Genomic DNA, 25,498 nt, shown 5'->3' on the forward strand with positions numbered 1-25,498 from the left:
CTGAAGAATTGGTATATGTTTAATTCTGCACACACATATTAAATGTGCACCATAGAATTAAATGTTTAACTTAACTTAATGGTTTAGGCCTGTATTTCACCATGATGCATTTCATAAATTACTGTATTCCATCTTCTGCTAACGTGGGTTCTTGTAGCTATTCACATGTATTGCTAGATTAGAATAGGTACATTTTTGTACTAGAGATAGGTACATAGTTTGAGAAGCAGACCTTGACAAAAGCACATGGGAAACTGGAGCACTAATTAAAGGACTATTCTTTACTGACCTGGGTGTGAGAATAAGATTTTGTTCCTATATCTAGTGTGGGACCTTTAGTGAATGTTGTAATCTGAAAAATGTGAACAAACATGGACAATGGACTTTCTGTGATGGTGTGACTAAAGTGGTGTCACCTACAGACTTTATAGATTATAATAAACCGTTCACCCTGGCTGACTGGAGGAGAGCTGCCTCAAACCTCTACGTAGAAACTCTCCAGAGCGTGGCTAAACTTTCAACTGACTTCTTTGCTGAACTCCCTTTTCTACAGACTTTATGCCGAACTTTCCCTCATATTCCTTGCATACACTTTCCATTATTCCCCACTACCCCTTGAAAGGACTTTGAGAGATTTAGATCTCTAAGCTTCCTTTGGATTTTTCCCTAAGTGTGGTTTAGGCTAACCCCTATTTCCGACCCACTGAAAACTCTTGACCAAGCTTTTGAGAAGTTAACACTTGTTCTCCTTAATTTACCTTGCCCTGTCCCTGTCAGGCACATCTTAAGGATTTTGGGGGCCCTGGGCCAAATGTATTTCGGTGGCCCCTATTCAGAACAGCTTTTAATTTATAATCCAATTTAAGCTGTTTCATGTACTCTTTGGCCAGGTCACTGACAGTGCACAGACACACTCATCCAGATACTAAGGGGCATATATGTAAATTATCATGCAGCGCAGCAAGTCACCTTGCTGCGCTGCTCTGCATGACAAGGAACGGTCAGGAATGCACCGTATTTAACCCCTTGCATGCTTATGACGAGCTCAGCTTGTCATAAGGCACAGTGGAGCTGTGCTCATGACGAGCTGAGCTCATCATAACTGCCGCGCACGGCCCACGCGGGGCTAATTCCCCGTCTGTGCGGGCATTGTAAAGGAGTGGGTGGAGTCGTGACGAGCCCAGCTCGTCAGGAGCACAGCTCCACTGTGCAGCATGACGAGCTGGGCTCGTCACGAACATCGCGGCACTGTGCGCGGACCCTCCCCTCCGCACCGCAGGGGAATTAGTCCCGCGTGGAAGGGGGTTAAGTCAATGCGGCACAATCCTGCCTTTTCTCCTGTGTTGGCACCCTTTTGGCAGCCTAGCACCAATGAATACAGGATTTCTTTGTGCAGGATGGTGAATCCCCTGAGGCACATTCCTTTTTCTATGTGTGCTGCACACACAGAAGGAGGAAGTAACTAGGAGAAATAAAGCTGTCTCCTCCTTACGCCACCCATGAGAAGGCGTATCTTTTTGGCACATTCGCCAGGTTTACCAATTCTGATAAACCTGGGAATGCTTCGAAATCTATGGAAGTTGCATGGGATCACCAATGCAACACCCATGGAATGCCTTCTCAGTGTGGAGCAAGGCAACCAAGCGATTTGTGCTGCGTTGCTTTACTCCAGGTTGCAGGAGCCACTCAGGGCCATGCAAAGTGGCTGTGCATGGCTTCATAAATCTCACTTAAGGTTTGCGTTGCACATGTTGCATGGTGCAAACGCGATGGAACACCGGGTCATAAATATGCCCCTCAATGTGTTTATTTCTAATATTCAGGGATAATGATGTGTGTTTTCAATATTGTAACACAGCAGCAGCTCAATAATATTACTGCAAATAATCTCTGTGACATCCTTCCATTTCTCATATGTGAGGTCTTGCTTTGATTAAAAAGAATTTTTATATGGATGCCTACAAAATGCCTGTAATAGACTTTCACACATCACTCATGCCTGTAATAGACTTTCACACATCACTCACATTAACTATAAATTAAAGGAAAATGGTATTTGAAACAATTCATTGAAGAATTATTTAAGGTCATCAGGGAAAGACTCTCTAAAGAACAGAGCTGTCTCCTTCAGGGGGCCCCCTGAATGGCTGGGGCCCTGGGCCGGAGCCCACTTTGCCCATGCCTTAAAACGTCTCTGGGACTCCCTATTCCCTAAAAGGAACTCACTGATTTCTGAGACTTAATAGATTAACTGAACCATCTTCTTCTTTGGACTGTGCTTGGGATATTTAGATTACTGTTTTCTGAACATCAGTTACTGCTAGTGTTATTTTGCATCTCTGCCACTGAATTGCTTGTCTGTTTAATTCGGGTCCGCCTCCATTTCTTTAGGAATCTTGTATCTTTATAGCATGGTATTGAGAGTGATTTATTTGAATTTAATTCAAATTTGTAATAAACATTCTTAAACTTGGCTACCAATTCCTGGTCCTCACTGTGTAGCTAATGGGTTGCACTAGATAGTAAATCAGAAGTCATTAAATGCTAAATTAATTTCCCCTCAATGTGACTAAAATGGTCTCTCGGAGGATCAAGAGTAAGTAAAGTGTGGGCCGAGAAAATGCTGGATCAACAATGTCTTATAGAACGGTCAGAGTGACCACAAAACTTACAATAAAAAAGCTGGAATAGTTGTTTGGGCGAAGTTTAAATTCTGCAGACAGGATACAGGAGAAATTTACTGCGTCGGCTTATGCAGTGTGAACATAAGATTCTGTGATGAACAGGACTATCATGGCATTGCATCTTGTGATTTCATTTAGAGACAATAAAATTAAGAGAGGTTGTAAACATAAAATTATAGAAATGGAAAAGAGGTGGGAAGAGTGGCCTCTATAGGTTAGGGCGACCCTTGTCTGGTGTGCATACATGCCAATAGACCCACTTCAGGAGGGATACTCCTGATATTAAAGCCAAAAATGACTTTATGTTGGCTGTCTCCTGCCTGAAATTGCCTCTGCTACAATAGATGTCAATCGTGGAAATATATTCTCCTGATTATTTTTTTTAAAATCTCCCACTTTCTTTTTCTTAAATGTTTGCATGGATGGGTGTGTAACACAGTCCAGATAATTAAACGTTTGGAGATAGAAGTGTGGGTAGACCCGGAAGTGTGTGGCACAGGTGCTGAGTGATATTCTAAGAAGGACTGATTGTTGGAAGCACTCATCTTGCTTATCTAGAGGGTGGAGGGGATGTGGCGTTACAGCGAGAGCTGCAGACCATGGTACTGGGGAACCAGCTTCAAGCCCTGGCTTCGGCTCGACAGCATGTGATTCTGACCAAATCAATTAATTTTCCTATCTCTGAAAAAAAGTAATTCTGTGCTAGGTAAAGCTCCCCGATGCCGTTGGACAGAGTTCGCGCTGTATAAAACTGCAACAGAAAAGAGTATTAATTCCTGAATATTGATAATTAAGACATGTTTCTTTCCTGTAAAAAGCTGTTTTATTAAGCATCGCAATGTCAGGCATTTTGCAAATGTTCTACAAGTTTTGGGAATTTTGGTAGTCCCCAATAAATTTTAATTCGCCATCAAAATTTTAAGGCAGAGAGAAAAAAAGTCTAAACATCAACAAGTATTGGCAAAGCTAATGAGCCTGGCACTGGCTTTTTCTATGTTTGTTTCTGTTTTGCCATGGTTTTTTTTAAAATGCTAGTTTTAAGAGAGCTGCTGGGTCCTCGTCAATGTATTAAAAAAAACACTGACAAAAAGCAATAGTATTTTTTGGTTAAAAAAAACAACTTTGCCATAGCAGTTCTTGACACTGTATGGAACTACAAGTGTGCAGATGTGTTCCCTGTGAAAGAGGAGAATGCTTTCGCTCACACTGAACTTAATCAATACCTACCCATTGCTATAGTGGGTGTGAGAAAACATGAGCGTCTCAATAACAAAACAGTAGATGAAGAGAGGTGATCGGAAGCCCCTTTAAATAAGTATATTATACATATAATTTTAGTAAATTCAAAAGGTTTTGACAAATGCCTTATCTAAAAGGGGTTAAAATAAAGTGCTGGAATTTAAAGTTCTTATACAAATAAATACAATTAAAAAAAAGCAACCAGATTTACAACTTAAGAGAAAACACAATTTTTTAGTGGAACTGATCAATATGTGCAGGCTCTGTACAGCCACTCAAAGTCAAGTGAGCCAATCGGTAAATTGGGGAGACGATTGCAACATGGGTGAAAGAAAAATGTGAACGATAATTTAAAAGGCCAGTGAATGAAGCCTGCTGGCCAAAAGCCCCTCTATATTTGTATATTATATCTGAATTTTTGGAAAAACGATTTTTTGGCAAAACAGCCAAAGATGTCTCAATGGCCGGACCTAAAAAGGAAAGGTGAGCGACTGGGATAAAGGTTGGTGGAGCTTAATCAAGGCTATCAACACTACAGACACTACTAAAGATTCTTGCTCTTTTTAATATACCCCAGCCTAGGTGCAGTCTGGGTTGGTCAATGGACAATGTGTAACAAGTATTTGGGACCACATTCCTATAGAGAGCTTTTGAATTTAACTCACCCAAACATAGGGACCTTGTGGAGTATGTACAACATATTTTGAAATGAGACAATCAATTACATATATATGTGGAGTAGGACACACACGTAGTTTTTACTTTTTTTTCACTTAGTGTCCTACACCAATTTAGGTTTACCCAGAGGTAATTCTATCCTAGTAGGTCTAAATGCGTTGCAGTGTATGTAGGGTTGAGGAGAGTGAGCCCCAATAATGGACGGGGTCCTGTACAAGCTCTCTTTTCAATATTCATAAAATGAAAGAAAAGACACCTAAAGATTTCTATCCCTAACCAAATGAGACCAGTGATTCGCCAGTCATTCATGTAGTATATGTATTCATATGTTGCACACTTTTTGATGTTATAAGCAATATACTTGTTGGACATTGTATATGTAAAAAGTGTTTTTGATTTTATTTAGTTTTGTATAGTTTTATGTCCCTAGCTAACAATGTCTATGTACACAGTCTCTTTACCTAAAAAGTCTAGTAAATGTATTTGAACTTTAGGTCTATTAAAGATTTTACTGTTTGTGTTCTAATATTTATGTGTTTTACTATACAATACAATGGATTTGGTCTGGATTATGAAACGGTAATGGGACAAAGAGCGTTATTGGATTTGCTGGCAAATGATTCGTGCATAATACAAACTGAATGAATCCACTGTGTACTTTCAATAAAACAATTGTCAGGATCTAACGCTGTTCTTGATTGTATTTACTAGATTACATTAACACAAACGGATATTACTTCAAACATATTATTATCATTTAAAAAACATATATATATATACTATGGTGTTAACTAGTTCCATCATTTACATTTGAAAAGTGTAGACACATTTCCTCAATTTCGCAGTTTGATAACACAAGGAAATTATCTCAAACTGAGTTTGTTGTCTTTTCTACTCTGGTGCAAATCACATTTGCTCCACGTTTTATGACTCAATAGAAAAAATGGTGTAAATTGAAAATGCTCCATTTAGATTTTTTTTAGTATTTCAGAGGGCACAAGAGAAAAAGGTAACCAACATACTAAGCAAATTATATGCAAAAGTCAAGTTTAATCAATACGTTTGTGTGATTTTCTATCACCGGTTGAAAACATACCGCATCTATGATAGGTCTGAACTGACAATACTGCCACTCGTGACCGTCCCCAGCAGCGCATATGCTTTCTATGATTTCGTAGGTCACGTGGTATTGTTGCTCACTTTCATCTGCAACCTGTGGAGAAAACACCGCATACATTATTAACCTGTGTATGCGCAGAAAAAACAAACACTGGCAGAGGCACTTTCTGCTTGAAAGTGTTAATGCACAAAAATGTTGTTAGTGTACTCCTTTGTTTCTATCCCTTAGTACATTGAAGTGAGGCCTACTGGCATGTCAGTGCTTGTTAATATATACAAACGTTAGGAAATAAATTAGAAGGTGCTTTTTACAGCATGTGTACATTCAATACCTTTCACATATCTTGTCCCTTTCATGGCCTGTAGGATTCTAAGAGGGGTACCTCTAATACTCTACTTACATTATGCCATCATTCAAACAAGATTTGTTGGGTGGTAACAATTTTATCTTGATAGTGTGAGCAGTCAGAATAAAAAAAATGAGATCCACAAATGAATCGATTGAGATCAGCTCACTGATTGGCAGAAGACATGACTGGCCCATTGATAGTGAACTTGATCAACAGGAAGTATAAATTGATAAAACTACATGATCTTGACTTGTGTAGCAGAAATATATATGTGCATATTTTTCACTGAAAGTGCAATGAATGAGAAAATTAAGGGTCCGCTCCTATACTTTCTCCACCACCGAGCCCCCAAAACAACACAAAAGTGAGACAAATTTGGTAGGATAGCAAGGGACCTTTTTTTATAGACCTGCATCTCCTTCTAGCCGGTCTATAGTGGAGACCTCATTGCTATCCAACCTTCGTTTCACATAGAAACAAAAGCAGGTTTATAGTGAAGGCTCCATTGCTTTCTAACCGTATCACAAAGAAACAAAAGCAGGGGCTGTATTACACTTAGTGCACCATGCGTGTCACATGCAAATGATGGAATCTATTTGCCTCTGTGCCCGCTTCGTATTATAGACGTGGGCGCAGAGGCAAAGAAGCTCTCAGGAGGCTCTGACAATTCACCACCTAAAAGGTGGCACACTGTCAGTGCACCCCCTCTTGGCAGCCAAAGCCGGACTGGGAACCGCAACCAGCCCTGGCAAACTGATTGGCTGGCCCCCCATGAGGGAGAAGGGGGAGCCCGGCTGAGCTGTTTTTTAGGGCAGTTTTTGCCCAATTTTGTTACATGGGGCGATATTGCCATCACCCGTTAACAAAAATGCCCCCCCAGGGGTCCAACCCCCCCCCCCCACCCTGGCGGCCCACTGGTAAAATGTATGGTGCCCGCTATGGCCAGTCAGGCCCTGGTGGCAGCCCTCTGGAGGGGGGAAGGACATCCCCTTGCAGGAGAGTGCAGTCACTGACTGCACCTGCCTGCAAGGGGATCTCTAATCCCCTTTAAAAGTAGCTGGTTGCTGCCTGCACAGTAAAACATTGAGAGGCTGCTTCAAAGCCACTCTGTATTTCACTTGCATGCTCTGCCCCCAGGGCAGCACGAGTGCGCAGCTGCACTGGGGAAGTGCATTCTATGTAATAGGGCGTACTTTCTCTGTTTGCACATGGCTCACCTGTTTTAAGGTGCGCCAGGGTGCAAACCGGGAAAGTGCGCCCCATACATAATAGGCGTCTAGTATAATGGGGTAACCCAGTGCCCCTCAGAACCTGGGTGTGAAGATATAAAGTAATGCTGGTTCTGTCGGGAAAGAAATTGCTTTCCAACCCACTGAATATAGGACAAAATTAGTGAACAAAAACAATTATTCAAACATTTGTGTCGTCACAGTAAATGGAAAAAGGGGAAACAAAGAAAGAACACACCAATTATAATTCAATCAGAAAGAGTATGTTGAAAGAATTACTTTTTTCTTTTTGCATTTCTTTTAATATACTCTTTCTGATTGAATTATAATTGGTGTGTTCTTTCTTTGTTTACCCTTTTTTCCATTTACGGTGACGACACAAATGATTGAATAAATGTTTTTGTTTGCTAATTTTGTCCTATATTCAGTTGGTAGGAAATCAATTTCTATACATAATAGGGCCCCAGGTCTATAGTGAAAGCTCCATTGCTATCCGACCACCACGTCACTGGTCAGGTAGCAAGGGAGCCTTCATTACATCACTGCTTTTGTTTGTATGCTCACTTCCTATCTTCCCAAGGAAAGTTTATTCTTTAACATTTTTGCTGTTTTGAAAAAAGCAATAACATTATTGACATTAAAACAGTTTAGGATCTCATTCAACAAAGGGTGAGAAGGGGATTGCTGCCAAAAGCAGGTGAAAGTGCTGACCTCTCTCTCTCTATGTCAGTGCTTAATTTGTAAAAGAATAAGTGCCGGGACTCGGGTCACGGCAGCTTGCACAACACATTTCCTCTGCCAGCTAATAGCATTACAAACACAGCTACTAACCATCACACTTGTACAAGTGTGACAATTCATACATTTCCATACCCCTAAAGCTATAAGAATGACTTGGGAGGCAGGTATTAGTCAATGTCAATGTAAATTGAACTAATAAACAGCTGTTGTTATGTTCATACCTAAATTAGCAAGATAGCGCTATCATGTGGCAGTCTGGTATAAGCCCCGGTGCTGGCAATTAGGTGCCGGTGGTGAGCACCGGGAAACCTCCGGCTCAAATTGAGCACTGCTCTACATCCTCCCCATTTAGATTGCAGCAGTAAGTGATGTTTCCGATGGTGGAGTAGCTGTACCATTAGGACCAGCCATTTGGGTAATCTCAGTGTGAACAAAATAGCTTCTGATGGGCCACTCAAATTAGGGCTCCAATTGCATTGAAGGCCATTTTGTACTGAAACAACACTGAAACTATAACAGTCCTGCACAGATGTGTATTTGAATGCCCCCTTGGTGTGTGAGAGTGTCTCCCAGAGTGTCACAGATGTTTGTTATGTGACTGCTAGAAATGGTACTTCACTATGTGGCTTACAGCCAGAACTCATATATGTGATGTCAGTAGCGTTGGTTGGTGGACCTCCATCCACTGATTTTTTTCCTGAGGGCCTCATGCCAAGTCTAACCAATTGTGGATTTATGCATCACAGAGACCAAGAGAACAAGTTGACAGACAATATGCACATTGGACATTCCAGCATGGAGAATGTGTCTGTCACTTTTCTGCTTGAGACTTATTACTAACCCTGGGCGTAGTTTGCGTAGTAGAGCTACGCGAAGTGCACTTCAGACTATGCACGCTACGCGTAGCTACACGAACTGCGTAGTGCGGTAGGGAAAATGCTGTTCGCACTGATTGCACAGTGTCGGATGATTGTCAACACTGTGCAATGATTGCAAACAGCATCTTGCACAGTGCAAGCGGTCGTATTCTGACGCTCGAGTAGATTTGTACTCGAGAGGCAGCTTTCTCAACGCGGACTGGTAGTTTCTCATCGCGAGCGGTCGTGAGCATACACGACCACTCGCAATGAGAAACCTGACCTCCCCGCGTTGAGAATCTTGCTGGGAGGTTTATTTTCCATGCTCCCGATCGGCAACTTGATGTTGATGCTCGAAAGGGGTGAGGTCTTGCCAGGATGTTGATTTTGCTCGCTTGCGGTCGCCAACTTGACGTTGAGGACCACAAGCAAGCAAAAAATGCCCGCTATGCGTTTTTGCACTGTGCTACCTGCACTTCGCATAGCGTGTAGTAGCGCAAACTACGCACGCTCCGCGAGCGTAGGGTAGTCCTACGTCCAGGGTTACTTATTACACAACTGTGTGCGCTGTAATGGGAAACACTCACATAGGGACACCTATTTAGCTTGCTGGGGTGGGAAGATGGCCAGTTTACTGCAGTTCTTCCAATCCACAAAACTCTAAATGACCCCCAACGTCTTCGACTTGATTGACTTCCTTGAATTCCATTTGGAGATAAAACCCTCCCTTGTATTGGCTAGGCATTAGAGAGTCAAGAGTGCCCATATTGCCCATTTGGTCCAGAACTGACTATATAACAAGCAGGGGAGCAGAGCACAAAGTAGGTTACGTCTGGGAAGGACCTTTGATGAATGTGTGACTACAAGACCTCCCCCCTATGCCCCCTTGGGGACAGACTAAGGGAAAATCTTCTTAGGAAACCAGCGGCAAGCATTAGATTTGTTCATACAAGATTACTAAATGTGCCTTATGCAAATTGCATACCTATAGTGCAATCACGTCTCTGGGGTAAGTGAACTCATCACATCCCACTCTGACGAAAGCCCAGGACTTTTGTAGGCCAGCAGAAAGGGCTGAAACATGTTGGTGTCTAGCTTAGAGTCATGGGACCATCACATCCTGAATACCCTACTGTAGTGTTTTTTTCTCTTACCTCCCACTCCAACAATAAATAATATCTTTAGGAATGGATGAGAAATTTTATCTTTAAAGTTACGCCCCCATACACCTTTTTCTTAAGTGCTCCCTGAAATATGGTTGAGCTCACCCCGACCTTTAGGAGTTGGGGTGAACCCGATGATGAAGCATGTCACTACTAGAGTGAGTGAGGGCTATATAATGAAAAGGGTTTATCTCCCTTCCCACCCATAGCATACACAAAAAGACCATAGTCTTCTACCCCCCCTCATCCTTAAGAAACACTTTGAGTTCTTGTGAAGGGACACCCATTATGTTTTGTATACATATCCGCCCACCCAATTTAGATGGGCAGTCATGTAATCATTTCTTAGTTTTCCGTAACGCCAGGTAAAACCTAGCAGTAAGGAACAGTAAAACCATTCTAATGCTGCCCTCGCCATGGAAGAAGCCTCCTGTGACGGGCAGGAGCATTACTTTTTTTTCTTTTCAAAAAGAAAATCCCATTTTGGGATTTTCTTTTTGAAAAGCAAAAACAGAAGCCCTACGTTTGTGATTCCTTATTAGCGAAAAATAAGGATTCACTAATAAGGAATAGCAAAAGGCTATGCATGAAGAAATCGCAAAAAAAATTGCGATTTCTTAATATTCCTTAATTGCGACTCGCAAAAGTGCATTTTTCAAAGTGTTGAACTTCATGGTAATTTGCTACTGATATTAGCGAAATCGCTATTTTTTTTACTTTGATGCATTGTATTTAAGGAATCTCAATTTGGGATTCCTTAAATGCACTTGCAATTTAAGGAATCTCAATTTAGAGATTCCTTAAATTGCGATGTTTGCATTTGGGATGATGCATCCCAAATGCAAAAATACCGGTCGCAAAGGGGCAGATTCTGAGAATCCGCCCGTTTGCGACCGGTTTTTAGCTTGATGCATGTGGCTGCTAGTCCTTCCTATGCAACACTGTAGCAAACAGTAAAATGTATTGACAGTAAGAATTGTGATGGCGAGGTGGCCATTTATAAAACTGGCGGGCGGAATATTCTGTGCCTGGTGGACGTACAGTCCTCTGCCAGGCCAATGGAGAATACTCTGTCTGCTAGAATATAAATGAGGCACTAGGAACCCTGTCCACAAAACTTTAAATGGACACGTTATTTTCAAATTGAGTGCACGTTGTGGCATGGGGCTCTTTTATGGTACAGGGAGGTGCCCAACCACTGTAAACTGGTGGTAAATTTTCAGTTCCCTACTACATTTAGAGGGAGGGAGACCACAGATGAACCACTGGTAGGGCCTCCATGAGCTCCAACTGCAGTTAGTCAACAGCAGCCCCTCATCCACCTTAGGCACACTACTGTTGAAGCATTGGGAGCCCCACTTATTTAGGGTGGTCCTCCTGATAATAAACAATGGGCCCACATACACTGAGAGAACTCACTGCAGTTGAGTGGCATTGTGTTTTTGATATTCTCAAACTTCCAATTTGGTAGCATGTGAAAAACTAAAAGAAATATTAAATAGGTTGAAACATGCCAGCTGACTCAGCATTCATATTTGTTTAAAGTGCATCTTCAAAGCCTGTAGATGCATTTTCAGCTATCAGATCTCAGTGAAACTCTAAATATGATGTGTGGTTCTCCACTGAGGAGTTTAAGGCTTCCACCAACCTGGTGAGATTGCAGGCCACCATCCAAACTATAAAGGACCCTCTAGGTGATTGAAAGTGGAAGAGGTGGCAGAGTTATTTGGTACTTCTAGCATGTCCTCTGTCCAATGTGACTTTCAGTACCCCCAAGGCGTGGCTAAGTGGATTCTGGGGAATGATACGTCAACCTGATCTGAGTAGCGTGTGTATGACTGTGTGACCTGTATTTTTAGTCTGCAGCTAAACTTCCTACCCTTAATAACTTTGGCTTTGGGAATTATCCTGAAAGCTGCATGTTCTGGGTACTTTCATCAGGATAGTTTTTAAGTGGCTCAATGCCATGTGTGGCACATTAAGCCAGCCCAGACTTTTTAGCCTATAACAAGCTGCTTTCTGGGATTGTAGTTCTTTTAGTTTTAGCTTTGTACGTGTAGGCTCTAAAATGCTATCATAAAATGTGACTGTGGCTTCCAAAGCACCAGAACTGTGTGCTGTAGTCACACATGACAAGGGGTTTCTTGGCAAACATGGGTCACTTGGCAGCCATTCCATCTGTTAGGAAAGGGAAACCAGACTGGCCTTGCAAAAGTGAGCCACTGTATGGTATAGTATGACTTTAATCATTAACTACCATGCTGTCCTGAGAAATGTCAGGGAGGACAACATCATTAGAGCTGCTTCAATGGCAGTGGACTGCCAAAGTGTTTTGTAATCTCTATAATCAAGAGCACCAAATACAAAAAATTACACTTATTATTTTGCTTGTTTAAACAGGCTCCTTGGATTTGGGTGAAGGTATTTGCCTTCTGTCTGCTTTCAATCCTCAGCAGAGACTACTTTTTGGTAATTATGAGCATGAAGCTGAAGGCTATAGAGGTAACTCTGGTGTAGATCCTTCTATTCGTGGTGCAGCTCCCTTGCACTCTGGAACAGCTTCAATGGTCAGAGGACCTCCTCAGGGACAGGTTCCATTGTCCCATAGTCCAATGTCTGAACAGGAACCATCAGTCTCATCCCAAGTCCTAGCATCAACATCATTCCCAGCCACTCCAGTGAGCCCATTTGCAATGGACGAACCCTTCACGGATACATCTCCCAGTCCTACAGCAAGAGAGGTTGACTGGAAGAACTGGACACTGACTCTTACACCAGTACTGGTGACCATAGGAACCTGCATCCAAGTCACTACCCTGCTGTTGATGTTTGGAAACATTATCCTGTGGTCCTCAGTAGAGAATGAGGGCATTTATTTATTGGTGGTTGTTCCACATCCACTCCTTTGCCAGCTCTGGACATTGAGTTGCAGGTTTTCACAAAGGCTCAGGAGGTTTGGATGAAGCTACATCTTGAGTCAACCATCTCAAAATGCTCTGACTGCAAGTATTGGGCAACCCATCCTTTTCCCATCATTATCTCCAGGTATTCTCTAGATCAGTCTTATGTGGCAATTACTTCTCTACATGGTAAAATGACTTTCTCCGACTGGCCAAGTATCCGGTAACACATAGCAATTAAATGCAATCTGGTGGTGTTGCCTGAGATAGGTACATTTCAGTTAAATCAGGGCAGCCTCATGTGTCATCTTTGTCACAAATTTATCCAGTGCATCGCTTGCTCCCAAACTGTATTCGGAATAGTATGAATTCATGTTAAACATAAAGAAAACAATACAGTCCTCTTCTATGTGAGAAAACGAGAGAGCACTGATCTCTGCAACTCTGCTTACTGGTAGTCGCTCTGTGGTAATGCACCGCGAATTATAGCATGTTAGTCTCCAACATTATAGGGATCAAAATACAGGAGATGATATCGGTATCAGGAATTTCCATACATCACATGAATGAGATATTGTACATTAAGTCATGAACCCCATCTTTGAGGAATGGGGTGTACATCCAGACTTATACAACTTTGCAAGGCTGTTTGTACATTTTATAAACCTTTTTTATAGTTATTTATAAAGGCAATTAAAAAAAGTTTTGAGGTTCAGGAAATGCAGGGAGGGATGCATTGATCTTTCTTCAGTCTCTAAGCACTACGATGTTTGTTACCGCATTTGCTTCCTTTTTTTAATATTCTTGGAAGTGGGCAAACTGAATTAAGTTATCTGGTTGTTGGAGGTGGTTTGACAGGGGAAACAGCGTTTACATTGGATGCTTTACATTGCATGCCATTGCAATGTGGTTGTTACAATGACAGCCTTTTTACATCGCGAATGATTACATAGCAAGTCGTTACAATGACCTGCTGTCGGCGGCAAAAGGTGTTGGATTTAAAATCCAACACCTTCCCTGCTGTTGCACAAACTGGAGTAGGAATAGTAAATTATACTATTCCTAAATCCAGCGCGCCCCCTACAGCAAGTCGTTGTAATGATTTGCGATGTAATGGTTCGCGATGTAAAGCATACGTAGTAAGGACATATATTCGTTTGACAGGACATTGACCTAGGGAAAATGTAGTGGTCATTGGGTTTGGTCTAGTTTGATTAACGTTGAGACCGTTCGCTGTTTGTCAAGGATGGCTGTAATTTGATTGTATTGTGCCACCTTTTTAATGTTGCTTTTTCTATGTAAATGTAATGTTCTTTATGCATGTTATTATTTGTGCATCTTTTATGGCGGATTTTGTGTTGTGAAATGAAATTAAATCTTTGCAATGCATCTTAACACAAAATGCAATCACTGCCTGGGCAGGGTAGTGCAGCTCTCTGGAAAGCAGGCAGTTCTTGGACTGGACAGGAGTGTTCCTATAGGCTTTTTGTCCAAGTCCTCTGATTCTAAGGGCCCTCCAGAAGACCATGGAGTGCCCAGGGAGCTTTGTCTTTCTGGTGGCTCCAGCTTGACTGTAAAGATGGTAAAGTCCTTGCCGTGCAGGGACTGTGGGTGCAGAAAGAAACACCATGTGCCCCCCTGCATGCACCCCGTGCACCGAAGCACCAGGGGGTCCGGTAGGCCCCCAGAGTTTCCTCAGTGGCACCCTTTTCATGGCAGGCTCACGTCATGAAAAGGAGGGCAGTGAGGAAACTCATAATATGCTTGGCGGTGCAACAGCTGCACTGCCAGCATATAGTGGCCTCAGACCGCTGCAAGACCGACAGGTATTGCGGATCCCTGGCGGTAGCAGCAGTCCTATGGCGGTCCAACCGCCAATGTCATAATACGGATATCGGACCGCCGATGGGCCAGTTGCTGCACTGCCACCATGGGATTCACTCCCAAATTCATAATCAGGCCCTTAGTACTAGCCAAACAGAATTGAAAACAGAAAACAGACACTCCACTTGCTGTTTATCCTCTGAGAGTTCTGACGTGCAAAGGACATATGGTGACTGCACATCGTTCCGGACAGTCCGTCAAATGGGACTCCTTACATTTGAAGCACCTACCTCTGCGATCATCAGCTCCTGCACCTACAAATGTTGCCCTCCCACCTGACAATCCGGATCAAGAATCAGAACCATCGGTACATGGACAAATTGAATCTCAACCTCTTCACGCCACTCGATCTGGCCGAATTGTGCAAGCGCCTCAATGACTCATCGAAGAAATTTAATGTAACTGTTGTTTGTACTTTTTATTTAACAAAGGGGGATATGTAGTGTCGTGAGACTATGTGTGTCAGTCGTAAGACTATATGTATCAGGACCCTGATGGTTCTGGGTGCAGTTAATGGAGGAAGTATGTAACTTGCTGGAAGTTGTTGAAGTGTGGGCATTAACGGTTATGGCATAATTAGAGAGCAGAGTGTAATTGTATGCGGAGGAATAAGGACGTACAATCCAAAGCTCCATGTGTGGTGTATTCATTTGCATGCTCCTGGGCTGGGGGGAAAGCTACACTTTGATAGGGCTAATGCATTGTCAGTGGCATTCCCCAGGCATATCCCTGAGAGATATGTATGCCTGGTAGCTACATGAGGAATCTCACGCATTTTCTGCCCTCTTGAGACTTCTTCCGCGAGTAATATGAGATTAGGCCAGGTAGCTCTCCATAGTATGTGTGCTTACGTCATTGATACCTGATGCTGCCTTATCCTCCACCCTTTCTTCTGCTCAGTCGCTGTAAAATCCATCTACTACACTGAGAAATGAAGAGTAGGATTTAAGAGTAGGATCAAGTTACCTTAATGATGACCCTGTCACTCTTGGTCCACAGGCACCTTCTCATAATCATTGCTATTGCCTTTATCATTGCCTTCGCAACAGCCTTAAGTCACATAAGTGGCTACGTTTTATAAGAAGGGGACTGGAGATTAAGCTCATGTATGCTATGTTAAAAGAATTTATTCAGCACAAACAAATACCCTTAGGTGTCAGGCGCTATGTCCAGGGAAGAAATCGAGGTTTGAATGAAAACTTTACTTAGGGAACAGTCATGTTTTGAGGGTTTTCCTGAATTGAAGAAGATTTGAGATAACTCTAATGGAAGGAGGAAGTGTCTTCCATTCCTTAGCAGCTAAGATGACAAAACTATGGCCTCGCCTGTTGGTTCTCCTGAATCTGATTATCATAGGGTCCCAGAGGATCGCAGGCATCTACCAGGAACATACCATTGGAGAGCATGCCTAAGGAATTCCGGACCGATCCCATGCATGGCTTTGTGGGTAAGGCAGAGGGCCTTATATTTGATACCTTGCCTAATATGCAAACATAGAGTGCACTGTGTTACACAGATTTCTTTTTCATGGTCCTAGCACCTATAGCACTGCATGAATAACTATGTAGCTGCATTCCATTTCTACCACTAGGTGGAGGAGTAGCCCCAAGTTTGATATTGAAGCCTAAGAAATAAGAGTAACAGAGTGTCGTATCGTCTTTGCCTGACCTCTGTCTAGGGACAGGACAGGCAATGCAGGAAGGGGCGTGGGCAGAGGGCGGAAGGAAAGGGTACAAGTTAGTTACTAGTATGGCATGGTAGAATAAAGACATGCCTGAAACGTACTCTTGGCTCCTGTGTTTTATTGGGGACAAGGCGACACTGGCGACGAGGGTGGGATCCCTGAACACCCATTCCATGCAGTGACAGCACCAGCCGTCCGTGTACGGCCCGACAACAGAGAGCCTGCAGCCTGCTACCGGCGACGCGAAAGAGCGTGAAAAGTGAAAGACGCTCTACACATCGCGTCGGATTCTGACTGGGAGCGCGACAGCTCCGAAACTGTGGATATTGCCTGCATGCAGCGTCGGTGACGCACCAAGACTGCCCGACCCAACAAACTATAAAATCTGACGCACGAGTCGTAAAACGGCGCGAAACAGCGGAAGACACCAGCGAGTGTTCCTGACCCTGCCAATTGGGAGCGGAGGGCGTGAGGGTTAGTCCCGAGCGCTGGAATAACCGGCAAACCCGAATCTTTCAAATAAAAGGGCATGAAAGCAAGAAAAGAAACGGTGGTTTAAAAGCAATACAGTGTGTCCCGAGTGGTGGCCATTTTGAAGTCAGGCACCGGCCATGGACACCCCTTGAATTTCGGAGGTCGGCTGTCTTGGAGTCAGGCAATATTGAATTTAATACACTCAAACTACTAAACAAGCACTGTTTAGGCCAAGCAATATTAAATTAAACGACATCCAGCTGAGTGACCTCTTTAAGTGGAAATGTCTGTCACTAGCTCGACAGGTGCTTCAAGGGGAGGAGCAGCAGTTCCGGATACCCCACCACCGCTGGCACCATCCCCCCAGGTACTCATGGGGGTACCATATCTGCGGCCACCAGATCCTCTAGAGTTGACGTCCGGCAATAGTATGGGACCTAAGTGGAAGAGCTGGGCTGAAGACTTTGAGGACTATATGACCGGGTCTCAGGTACAAGATCCTAAGCAAAAATTAATAGCCCTGCGAAATGTGGTGGGGAAAGACATCGCGCAGATCATCAAAGAACTGCCTAATGCGACTACTGCCTCCTATGATGACGTAAAGGGAGCCCTTGATGGGAGGTTTCTACACAAACGCAACCTAGATTATGAGCGCTACACGTTCGAACACATGTGCGACTTCATTGTGCGCATCAGGCGGTTAGCTCGACACTGCGAGTTTGACACTTTTACCACTGAAGACGCGTTGCGACTGCGCATAATTGAAGGTTGCCAATCCGAATCATTGCGCCGGCGACTGTTGAAGAAGCACTACACTCTTGAAGAAATCGAAGAAATTACACGAATCAACGACCAAGCAGAAGATCACGCAAGGAAAATGGAGACTAACAAGACTTAAAAAAAGGAACAAGCATTCAGAATGCAAGCACACAAGGAGAAGAAACACCGGACAGACCATCATAAGCCAAGCAAGCCGACACGCTTCGCAACTTCCCGGAGGACGTCATCACAGCAGGAGTCGCGACACACCAAGTCCAGCAAAACGGCACCAGCGTGCTACAGGTGCAGCCAGGATTATCCCCATTCAGGACAGTGTCCGGCCATTGGTCAGCGATGTCATCGCTACGGAAGGGAGAATCACTTCAAAGTGGTCTGTCAAACTCAACGATCAGGGCGAAGATCATCCACGCCACGATCAATCACACAACATCACGCTCGTCCAGTGAAAGGAAGAGAAGAACGCTCATCTAGTTCATCCCGGTCGAGCGTACGTTCTGCAAGCTCATATCGATCACGGAGATCAGCATCCAGTGAGTCATCATCACCCACGCCTGTGCCACAAGACAGTGACAAATATATCTGTATGGTGTCAGACCCGGACCGGCTAAAGAAATACCCGAAACTAGACATCCGAATAGGAGACCATCCCGCCAAGTTTGTCCTAGACTCAGGAGCCTCTCTAAATTACATCTGTGCGCTTGAATACCAAAGTATGAAACCACGGCCTAAATTAGAACCTGCAGCTGCCGAATACTTACCTGGATGTCCAGAAAACCACTGCCATGCTTAGGCCGTTTCAGCACGACTCTATCATACAAGGATCGACAAATTCCAGCTTATATTCATGTAGTCAAAGGCCCGGACAAGGCTGACTGCCTGCTCAGTCTGCCAACGGCTGAAAGATTGAAGCTCGTGGAACTCCTTTACATGACCGAAGATGCCCCAGACATTGTCGCTAAGTTTCCGAACCTCTTCAAAGGGCTAGGAAAGCTCAATCAATTCAAGGTAAAACTACACATCGATGAGCGTGTGACTTCAGTGGCGCAACACCACAGGAAAGTGCCTTTCCACCTACAGCAAGCTGTAGATGAAGAACTCCAAGATCTACTAAAGACAGACATCATTGAGTGTACATCGGGGCCAACCCGTGGGTATCACCCGTAGTGGTAGTACCTAAGAAAGGGCAAGACAACAAAGTGCGTCTGTGTGTGGACATGCGCGCGCCCAACATGGCTATCGAGAGAGAACGCCACCCAGGACCACACATTAGCGATATGATCGCTCGTCTTAATGGAGCCACGGTATTCTCGAAACTCGATCTTAATAAGGGATACCACCAGCTGGAATTACATGACAAGTCACGTTACATCACGACCTTCACAACCCACCAAGGACTCTTCCGCTACAAGCGATTGAACTTTGGCATCTCTTCGGCCGCCGAGATTTTCCAAGAAGCTATTCGACGAGTAATCCAAGGGATCCCCAATGCTTTCAATTACAGCGATGATCTCCTAGTGTTCGGGAAAGACCAGACCAAACATGACACCGCTCTAGACAGAGTATGCCATGCACTACTGAACGCCAACCTAACTCTGAACGCAGACAAATGCGAGTTCCACAGGACAACCCAGAAATGTTATGGTCACATCTTCTCCAAAGATGGGATGAAACCAGACCCAGAGAAAGTGTCTGCCCTTGCAGACACTCCAACACCACGAGACGTCAGTGACCTCCGTTCATTTCTTGGAATGGCAAGCTATTGCGCACGCTACATTCGGGATTACGCTACCATCAGCTATCCCCTCAGGGAGCTCACCCGACAAGGCCAGTCATTTGCATGGACAGCTACCTGTGAACACTCCTTCAACAAAATCAAACACACTGTCAGCTCTGCCATCAACCTAGCATACTTCGACACTAAGAAAAGAACCGAAATTACTGTTGACGCCAGCCCGGTGGGCCTGGGCGCCATTCTGGCACAGTATCAGGAGGACTCAGAACAATGCCACATCATCGCCTATGCCAGTCGCAGTCTCACCGACACCGAGAAGGCGTACTTCCAACCGGAAAAAGAGAGTCTGGCGGTGGTGTGAGCCTGCGAGCACTTCCATCTCTTCGTGTACGGCAAACACTTCACCATCATTAAGGACCACCAAGCTCTTGTCACCATTTTTGGTAATCCCAAAGCCAAGATGCCTCCACGAATTTAACAATGGGGACTACGTCTCCAGGACTATGTATACACCATCGTCCACAAACCGGGGAAGTCAGAAAATCCGGCAGACTACATGTCCCGACACCCTCAGACACTCACCAGCGGAAAATGCTCGCTGGCAGAAGAGTATATTCACTTTGTCATCGACATTGCCTGTCCGCCTACAGTTCCCCTAGAGGCGATCCGGGAAGCGTCCATCCAAGATCCTGTCCTACAAGATGTCATAGATCGTATACGCAGCAACTCATTGTGACATGTGAAAGACAACCCCCAGAACTCTGGTCAGTGTGTCCAAGAACTGGTAGCGTTCAAGCACATCCAAGAAGAGCTGTCTATCAGTGAAGATGGTTTGCTCCTGAGAGGGGGGAGGATTGTGATTCCACAAAGACTACGGCAAGGAGTGATCAACCTTGCTCATGAAGGTCACAGAGGGATAAGTGCCACCAAAAAGGCTCTATGGGAGCGTGTCTGGTTCCCGTCACTTGATCAGATGGTGGAGGCCACTCTCAAGGACTGTGTCTCATGCCAATTAGTGAGCCGTGACGAACCACCAGCCCCTCTACAAATGTCAGAGCTACCAGAAGGAGTATGGCAGCAGGTCGCCATCGACTTCTTCGGCCCTCTAAAATCAGGCCAGTACATTGTCGTCATCATGGACGAATACTCCCGATTTCCGTTTGCGCACCTAGTGTCATCCACCAAGGCGACCACAGTGATCCCAGTTCTCGATGAAACCTTTGCGGCATGGGGTATTCCACTGCGAGTCAAGTCTGACAATGGGCCGCCATTCAATGGCCGCGAATTCGCAGAGTTCGCAAAACACCTTAACTTTAAGCACCAGAAGATCACACCTCTATGGCCTCAAGCTAACGGCATGGTGGAGCGCTTCATGGGAACTCTGAAGAAAGCGATTGAACAAGCAGAACTGGCTCGTTGAGATATCCAACAAGCTCTGAATGAAGTGCTGCAGGCATATCGCACCACGCCCCACAACACTACCAACCAATGCCCAGCCACTTTGATGCTAGGAAGAATCCCTCGCACCCGACTGCCCACACTGGACAGTGCTCTCCAACCTCAAACTGTGAACGTCGACCATGACACGCTAGTCAAAATAGACCATGACAAGAAACTACGAATGAAGACCTATGCTGACCGGCGCAGACGTGCGAAACACACCGACATCCAAGAAGGAGATTGGGTGATGGTTCGGCGTGACCGAAGAACGAAAGCGGACAGCCGCTATCTCGCTCATCCTCTGAAAGTTAGTAGTCGAAAAGGGACCATGATCACAGCAGAGGCTGATCACAAACGGATAACTCGCAATATCTCACACTTCAAGAAATGTAACTCTAACAGCCACGATGAGAGTCAGCCACGTGAGCTCTCCACTGACTCAGTAAGTCAAAGTGAAAACAGTGACAGAGATCATCTTAGCCCAGCAAGACATGAAGACTTCATGAGCCACCGAACCAGGACACCGGAACAGCTCAGTCGCCCCAGACGACAGGCCAAACGACCAGCGCGCCTCATTGAAGAAATCTGAGCGACAGTAAGACTTTGTACAAAAGGGGAGGTGTCGTATCGTCTTTGCCTGACCTCTGTCTAGGGACAGGGCAGGCAATGCAGGAAGGGTCGTGGGCAGAGGGCGGAAAGAAAGGGTACAAGTTAGTTACGAGTATGGCATGGTAGAATAAAGACATGCCTGAAACTTACTCTTGGCTCCTGTGTTTTATTGGGGACAAGGCGACACAGAGACATCAAAAGGCAACTTTATCCTTCCAACATCAGTGCTAGAAGAGTCAGGCAAGATACTTGTCACACATCCAAGGTATTGTCTTCTACATCATAATGTATTAGAAAATATTGTGGTGATTTTAATATAATCTATATAGAAACATTACTATTTTATAACTCCATTGTTCTGGAGAGATGCTAAGAGTGTGGACGTAACCTTGGCATAATCTGCAATGGCAAAGTATGCTAAATTATACTCCTTTAATATAGTTACAATGAATTTTAACTAAATTGATTTTTGAACAAGCACTTTCAGTGAGCTTCATTTCTACCAGCAGTTTTCAAACAAAAGGTACTCACTGTATTAATTCTTGGCATTTACTATATTCATTGTTTTTGTCTGACATGGTGGCTCAGTGAGCTAACATCTGCTGTGACATGCAGGTCATGATTCTGAATCTCACCGAGGCCACTTGAGTCTTTATGGTGCTGAAGTCAGTAAAATGAGTAAAATGTATTTTTATTTAATAGCAATTAATGTCATACTCAGCGCTTACATAATGTATGACTAGTGATTTGTGTGCATTGAGGCCTGTATATTTTTGATCGCTGTGCATGTGTACCTTTATATATGTCTATGTGAAATTGGGTATAAGTAGGTCATTTGGCCTATATGCTAATGAGCAAGTGTACCTGTATGATGCGTACACAAAAGCAGGTTCACTGGAAGTATGCGATTCTTTGGACGTGGCATTTTTCAGGATAATTGTGAATTTGCCGCATAGTCCATTATCTTCTGCATAATTTCAGATGTAACAAAAAAAGTCTCTAGCTCAAACAGATCAAAAATTACTAAACATACAGTAGCTTGAGTTGCCATTCAGTGAAAGGCCCTTCCCAAAGGTTGACTGATCACCTTTCAGTAGTTTATTGCTTAATGGGTACTAATGAGGCGGAAACCCTTGGTAAGTCAGTGTTAACACGGGTGAAAATGACAAAATAATGAAGTAATACTGTCACAAAATATGGCGCATTACGCCACATAAATGACCTTTTCTTGCCACATAATTTAGTCACCACTCCCATATAATTTGGTCCTCTCCTGCCGCATAATTCCAGTAACCCTACACAAAACCCAAACCTATTCACTTTGTAAGTAGTTGCTGAACTCTTGCTGAAAGTTGCTACAATTACTCCTGCTGATAATAGTCTATCTATCTATCTATCTGTCTGTCTGTCTGTCTGTCTGTCTGTCTGTCTGTCTGTCTGTCTGTCTGTCCGTCCGTCCGTCCGTCCGTCCGTCCGTCCGTCCGTCCGTCCGTCCGTCTATCTATCTATCTATCTATCTATCTATCTATCTATCTATCTATCTATCTATCTATCTATCTATCTATCTATCTATCTATCTATCTATCTATCTATCTATCTATCTATCTATCTATCTATCTATCTATCTATCTATCTATCTATCTATCTATCTATCTATCATACCAGTGAGTAAACTACTCACCCACAGAACGGGTCTATCCTGCTATCATGCCAGTGAGCTTTGACCCATGGCCAAAACCATTGGAGTAAACTACTCACCCACAGAACAGGTCTATCATGCCAGTGAGCTTTGACCCATGGCTAAAACCATTGGAGTAAACTACTCACCCTCAGAACGGGGCTAACCAGCTATCATCCTAGTGAGCTTTGACTCATGGCCAAAACCGTCGGAGTAAACTACTCACCCTCAGAACGGGTCTATCCATCTATCATGCCTGTGAGCTTTGACCCATGGCCAAAACCATTGGAGTAAACTACTCATCCACAGAACGGGTCTATCCTTCTATCATGCCAGTGAGCTTTGACTCATGGCCAAAACCTTTGGAGTAAGCTACTCACCTACAGAGTGGGTCTATCCAACTATCCTTCCAGTTAGCTTTGACTCATGGCCAAAACCATTGGAGTAAACTATTCACCCAGAGAACGGGTCTATCCATCTATCATGCCTGTGAGCTTTGACTCGTGGTCCAAAACGTTGAGAGTAAACTACTCACCCTCAGAACGGGTCTATCCATCTATCATGCCTGTGAGCTTTGAGTCAAGGACAAAACCTTCAGAGTAAACTACTCACCCACAGAACAGGTCTATCCATCTATCATGCGAGTGAGCTTTGAGTCATGGACAAAACCTTCTGAGTAAACTACTGACCCATAGAACGGGTCTATCCTTCTATCATGCCAGTGAGCTTTGACTCATGGCCAAAACCTTCGGAGTAAACTACTCACCCACGGAGCGGGTCTATCCATCTATCATGCCAGTTCGCTTTGACTGATGGCCAAAACCTTTGGAGTAAGCTACTCACCCACAGAGTGGGTCTATCCAACTATCCTTCCAGTTAGCTTTGACTCATGGCCAAAACCATTGGAGTAAACTACTCACCCACGGAACGGGTCTATCCAACTATCCTTCCAGTGAGCTTTGACTCATGGCCAAAACCTTTGGAGTAAACTACTCACCCACAGAATGGGTCTATCCATCTATCATCCCAGTGAGCTTTGACTCATGGCCAAAACCATTGGAGTAAACTACTCACCCAGAGAACGGGTCTATCCAAGTATCATGCCAGTGAGCTTTGACTCATGGTCCAAAACATTGAGAGTAAACTACTCACCCTCAGAACGGGTCTATCCATCTATCATGCCTGTGAGCTTTGAGTCAAGGACAAAACCTTTGGAGTAAACTACTCACCCACAGAACGGGTCTATCCATCTATCATGCCAGTGAGCTTTGAGTCATGGACAAAACCTTTGGAGTAATCTACTCACCCACATAACGGGTCTATCCATCTATCATGCCAGTGATCTTTGACTCATGGCCAAAACCTTCGGAGTAAACTACTCACCCACAGAACGGGTCTATCCAATCATTCTTCCAGTGAGCTTTGAATCATGCCCAACACCTTCGGCGTAAACTACGCACCCACAGAATGCGCGTTTGGGCCTTGTCAGGGGCATGTAGCCCTAGAAGAATGTAATTGCAGTACAGTGCAATGTCACTTTTTCTTTAGATGCAAATCTGCAACTTCAAGCGGTTGCAGCCCTTCCCCCACAGTGTGCCCCTATAGGCATCACAGGCAATGTAAAGATGCTACAAGGATACAAAACGCCCTTACTGTGGTGCCCGCTTCTGTGATCCTCCTCAGGGCAAACTGGTTCCCTTCTTTCCTGCCCGCGTTGTACTTCTTCAGGGCCAGGTCCACAGCTCCAAACACGCCGGGGTCGTTGCAGTTGGCATCTTGAATGGTTGAGGGGTCCCCTCTGCTGGAGAAAACCTGGGAGCAGAGGAACAGCACAGCTAACCACTTCATGGCTGGAGCCCAACCCCACTGCCTTGTAGAGATGGCTCCAGGAGAGGATTGTGAACAAAAGTCCACCCTGGTTTAGTAACCTGTTATTGATGAGAAGCAGCAGGGCGAGCTTTGCCCCCTGTTTACCCTGTTTCAACAGTTCAAATAAGGCAAGTTCATGCAAACATTTCCACCAGGACACAAAGTTTGTCAACCTCCCTCAGGAGATAGTGGGCGTCGAGAATCATTGATTCAGCAGCTTCCCTATTTCAACAGTACAGGCCACGAGGCATAGAAGGGGGTGAAGGGGAAATTGACTTTTTATTATGTCCTTAATGTCCCGAAACCCATTATAGATAATGTGGATTCACACTGGGTCATAGGTACTTTTTACTGATAACAAAATACCAATTGCAAGTTATGATCAGTA

General features: G+C 44.2%; 1 protein-coding gene across 1 annotated transcript in view; it reads right to left on the reverse strand.

Annotated features, from left to right (window-relative positions):
- KNG1 (kininogen 1) overlaps positions 1–25,180 on the reverse strand; it is a 72,691-nt gene extending 47,511 nt beyond the window's left edge. Inside the window, exons 1-2 of the mRNA XM_078667894.1 lie at positions 24,895–25,180; positions 5,698–5,814 (exon numbers count right to left, since the gene is read on the reverse strand). Coding sequence (XP_078524020.1) covers positions 5,698–5,814; positions 24,895–25,089 — 312 coding nt within the window. The 5' untranslated portion in view covers positions 25,090–25,180. The remainder of the gene's footprint in view (positions 1–5,697; positions 5,815–24,894) is intronic.
- Between the last annotated feature and the right edge of the window lie 318 nt (positions 25,181–25,498).

Source organism: Lissotriton helveticus, chromosome 11 (genome assembly GCF_964261635.1).
Source record: "Lissotriton helveticus chromosome 11, aLisHel1.1, whole genome shotgun sequence".
NCBI classification, from domain to species: domain Eukaryota; kingdom Metazoa; phylum Chordata; class Amphibia; order Caudata; family Salamandridae; genus Lissotriton; species Lissotriton helveticus.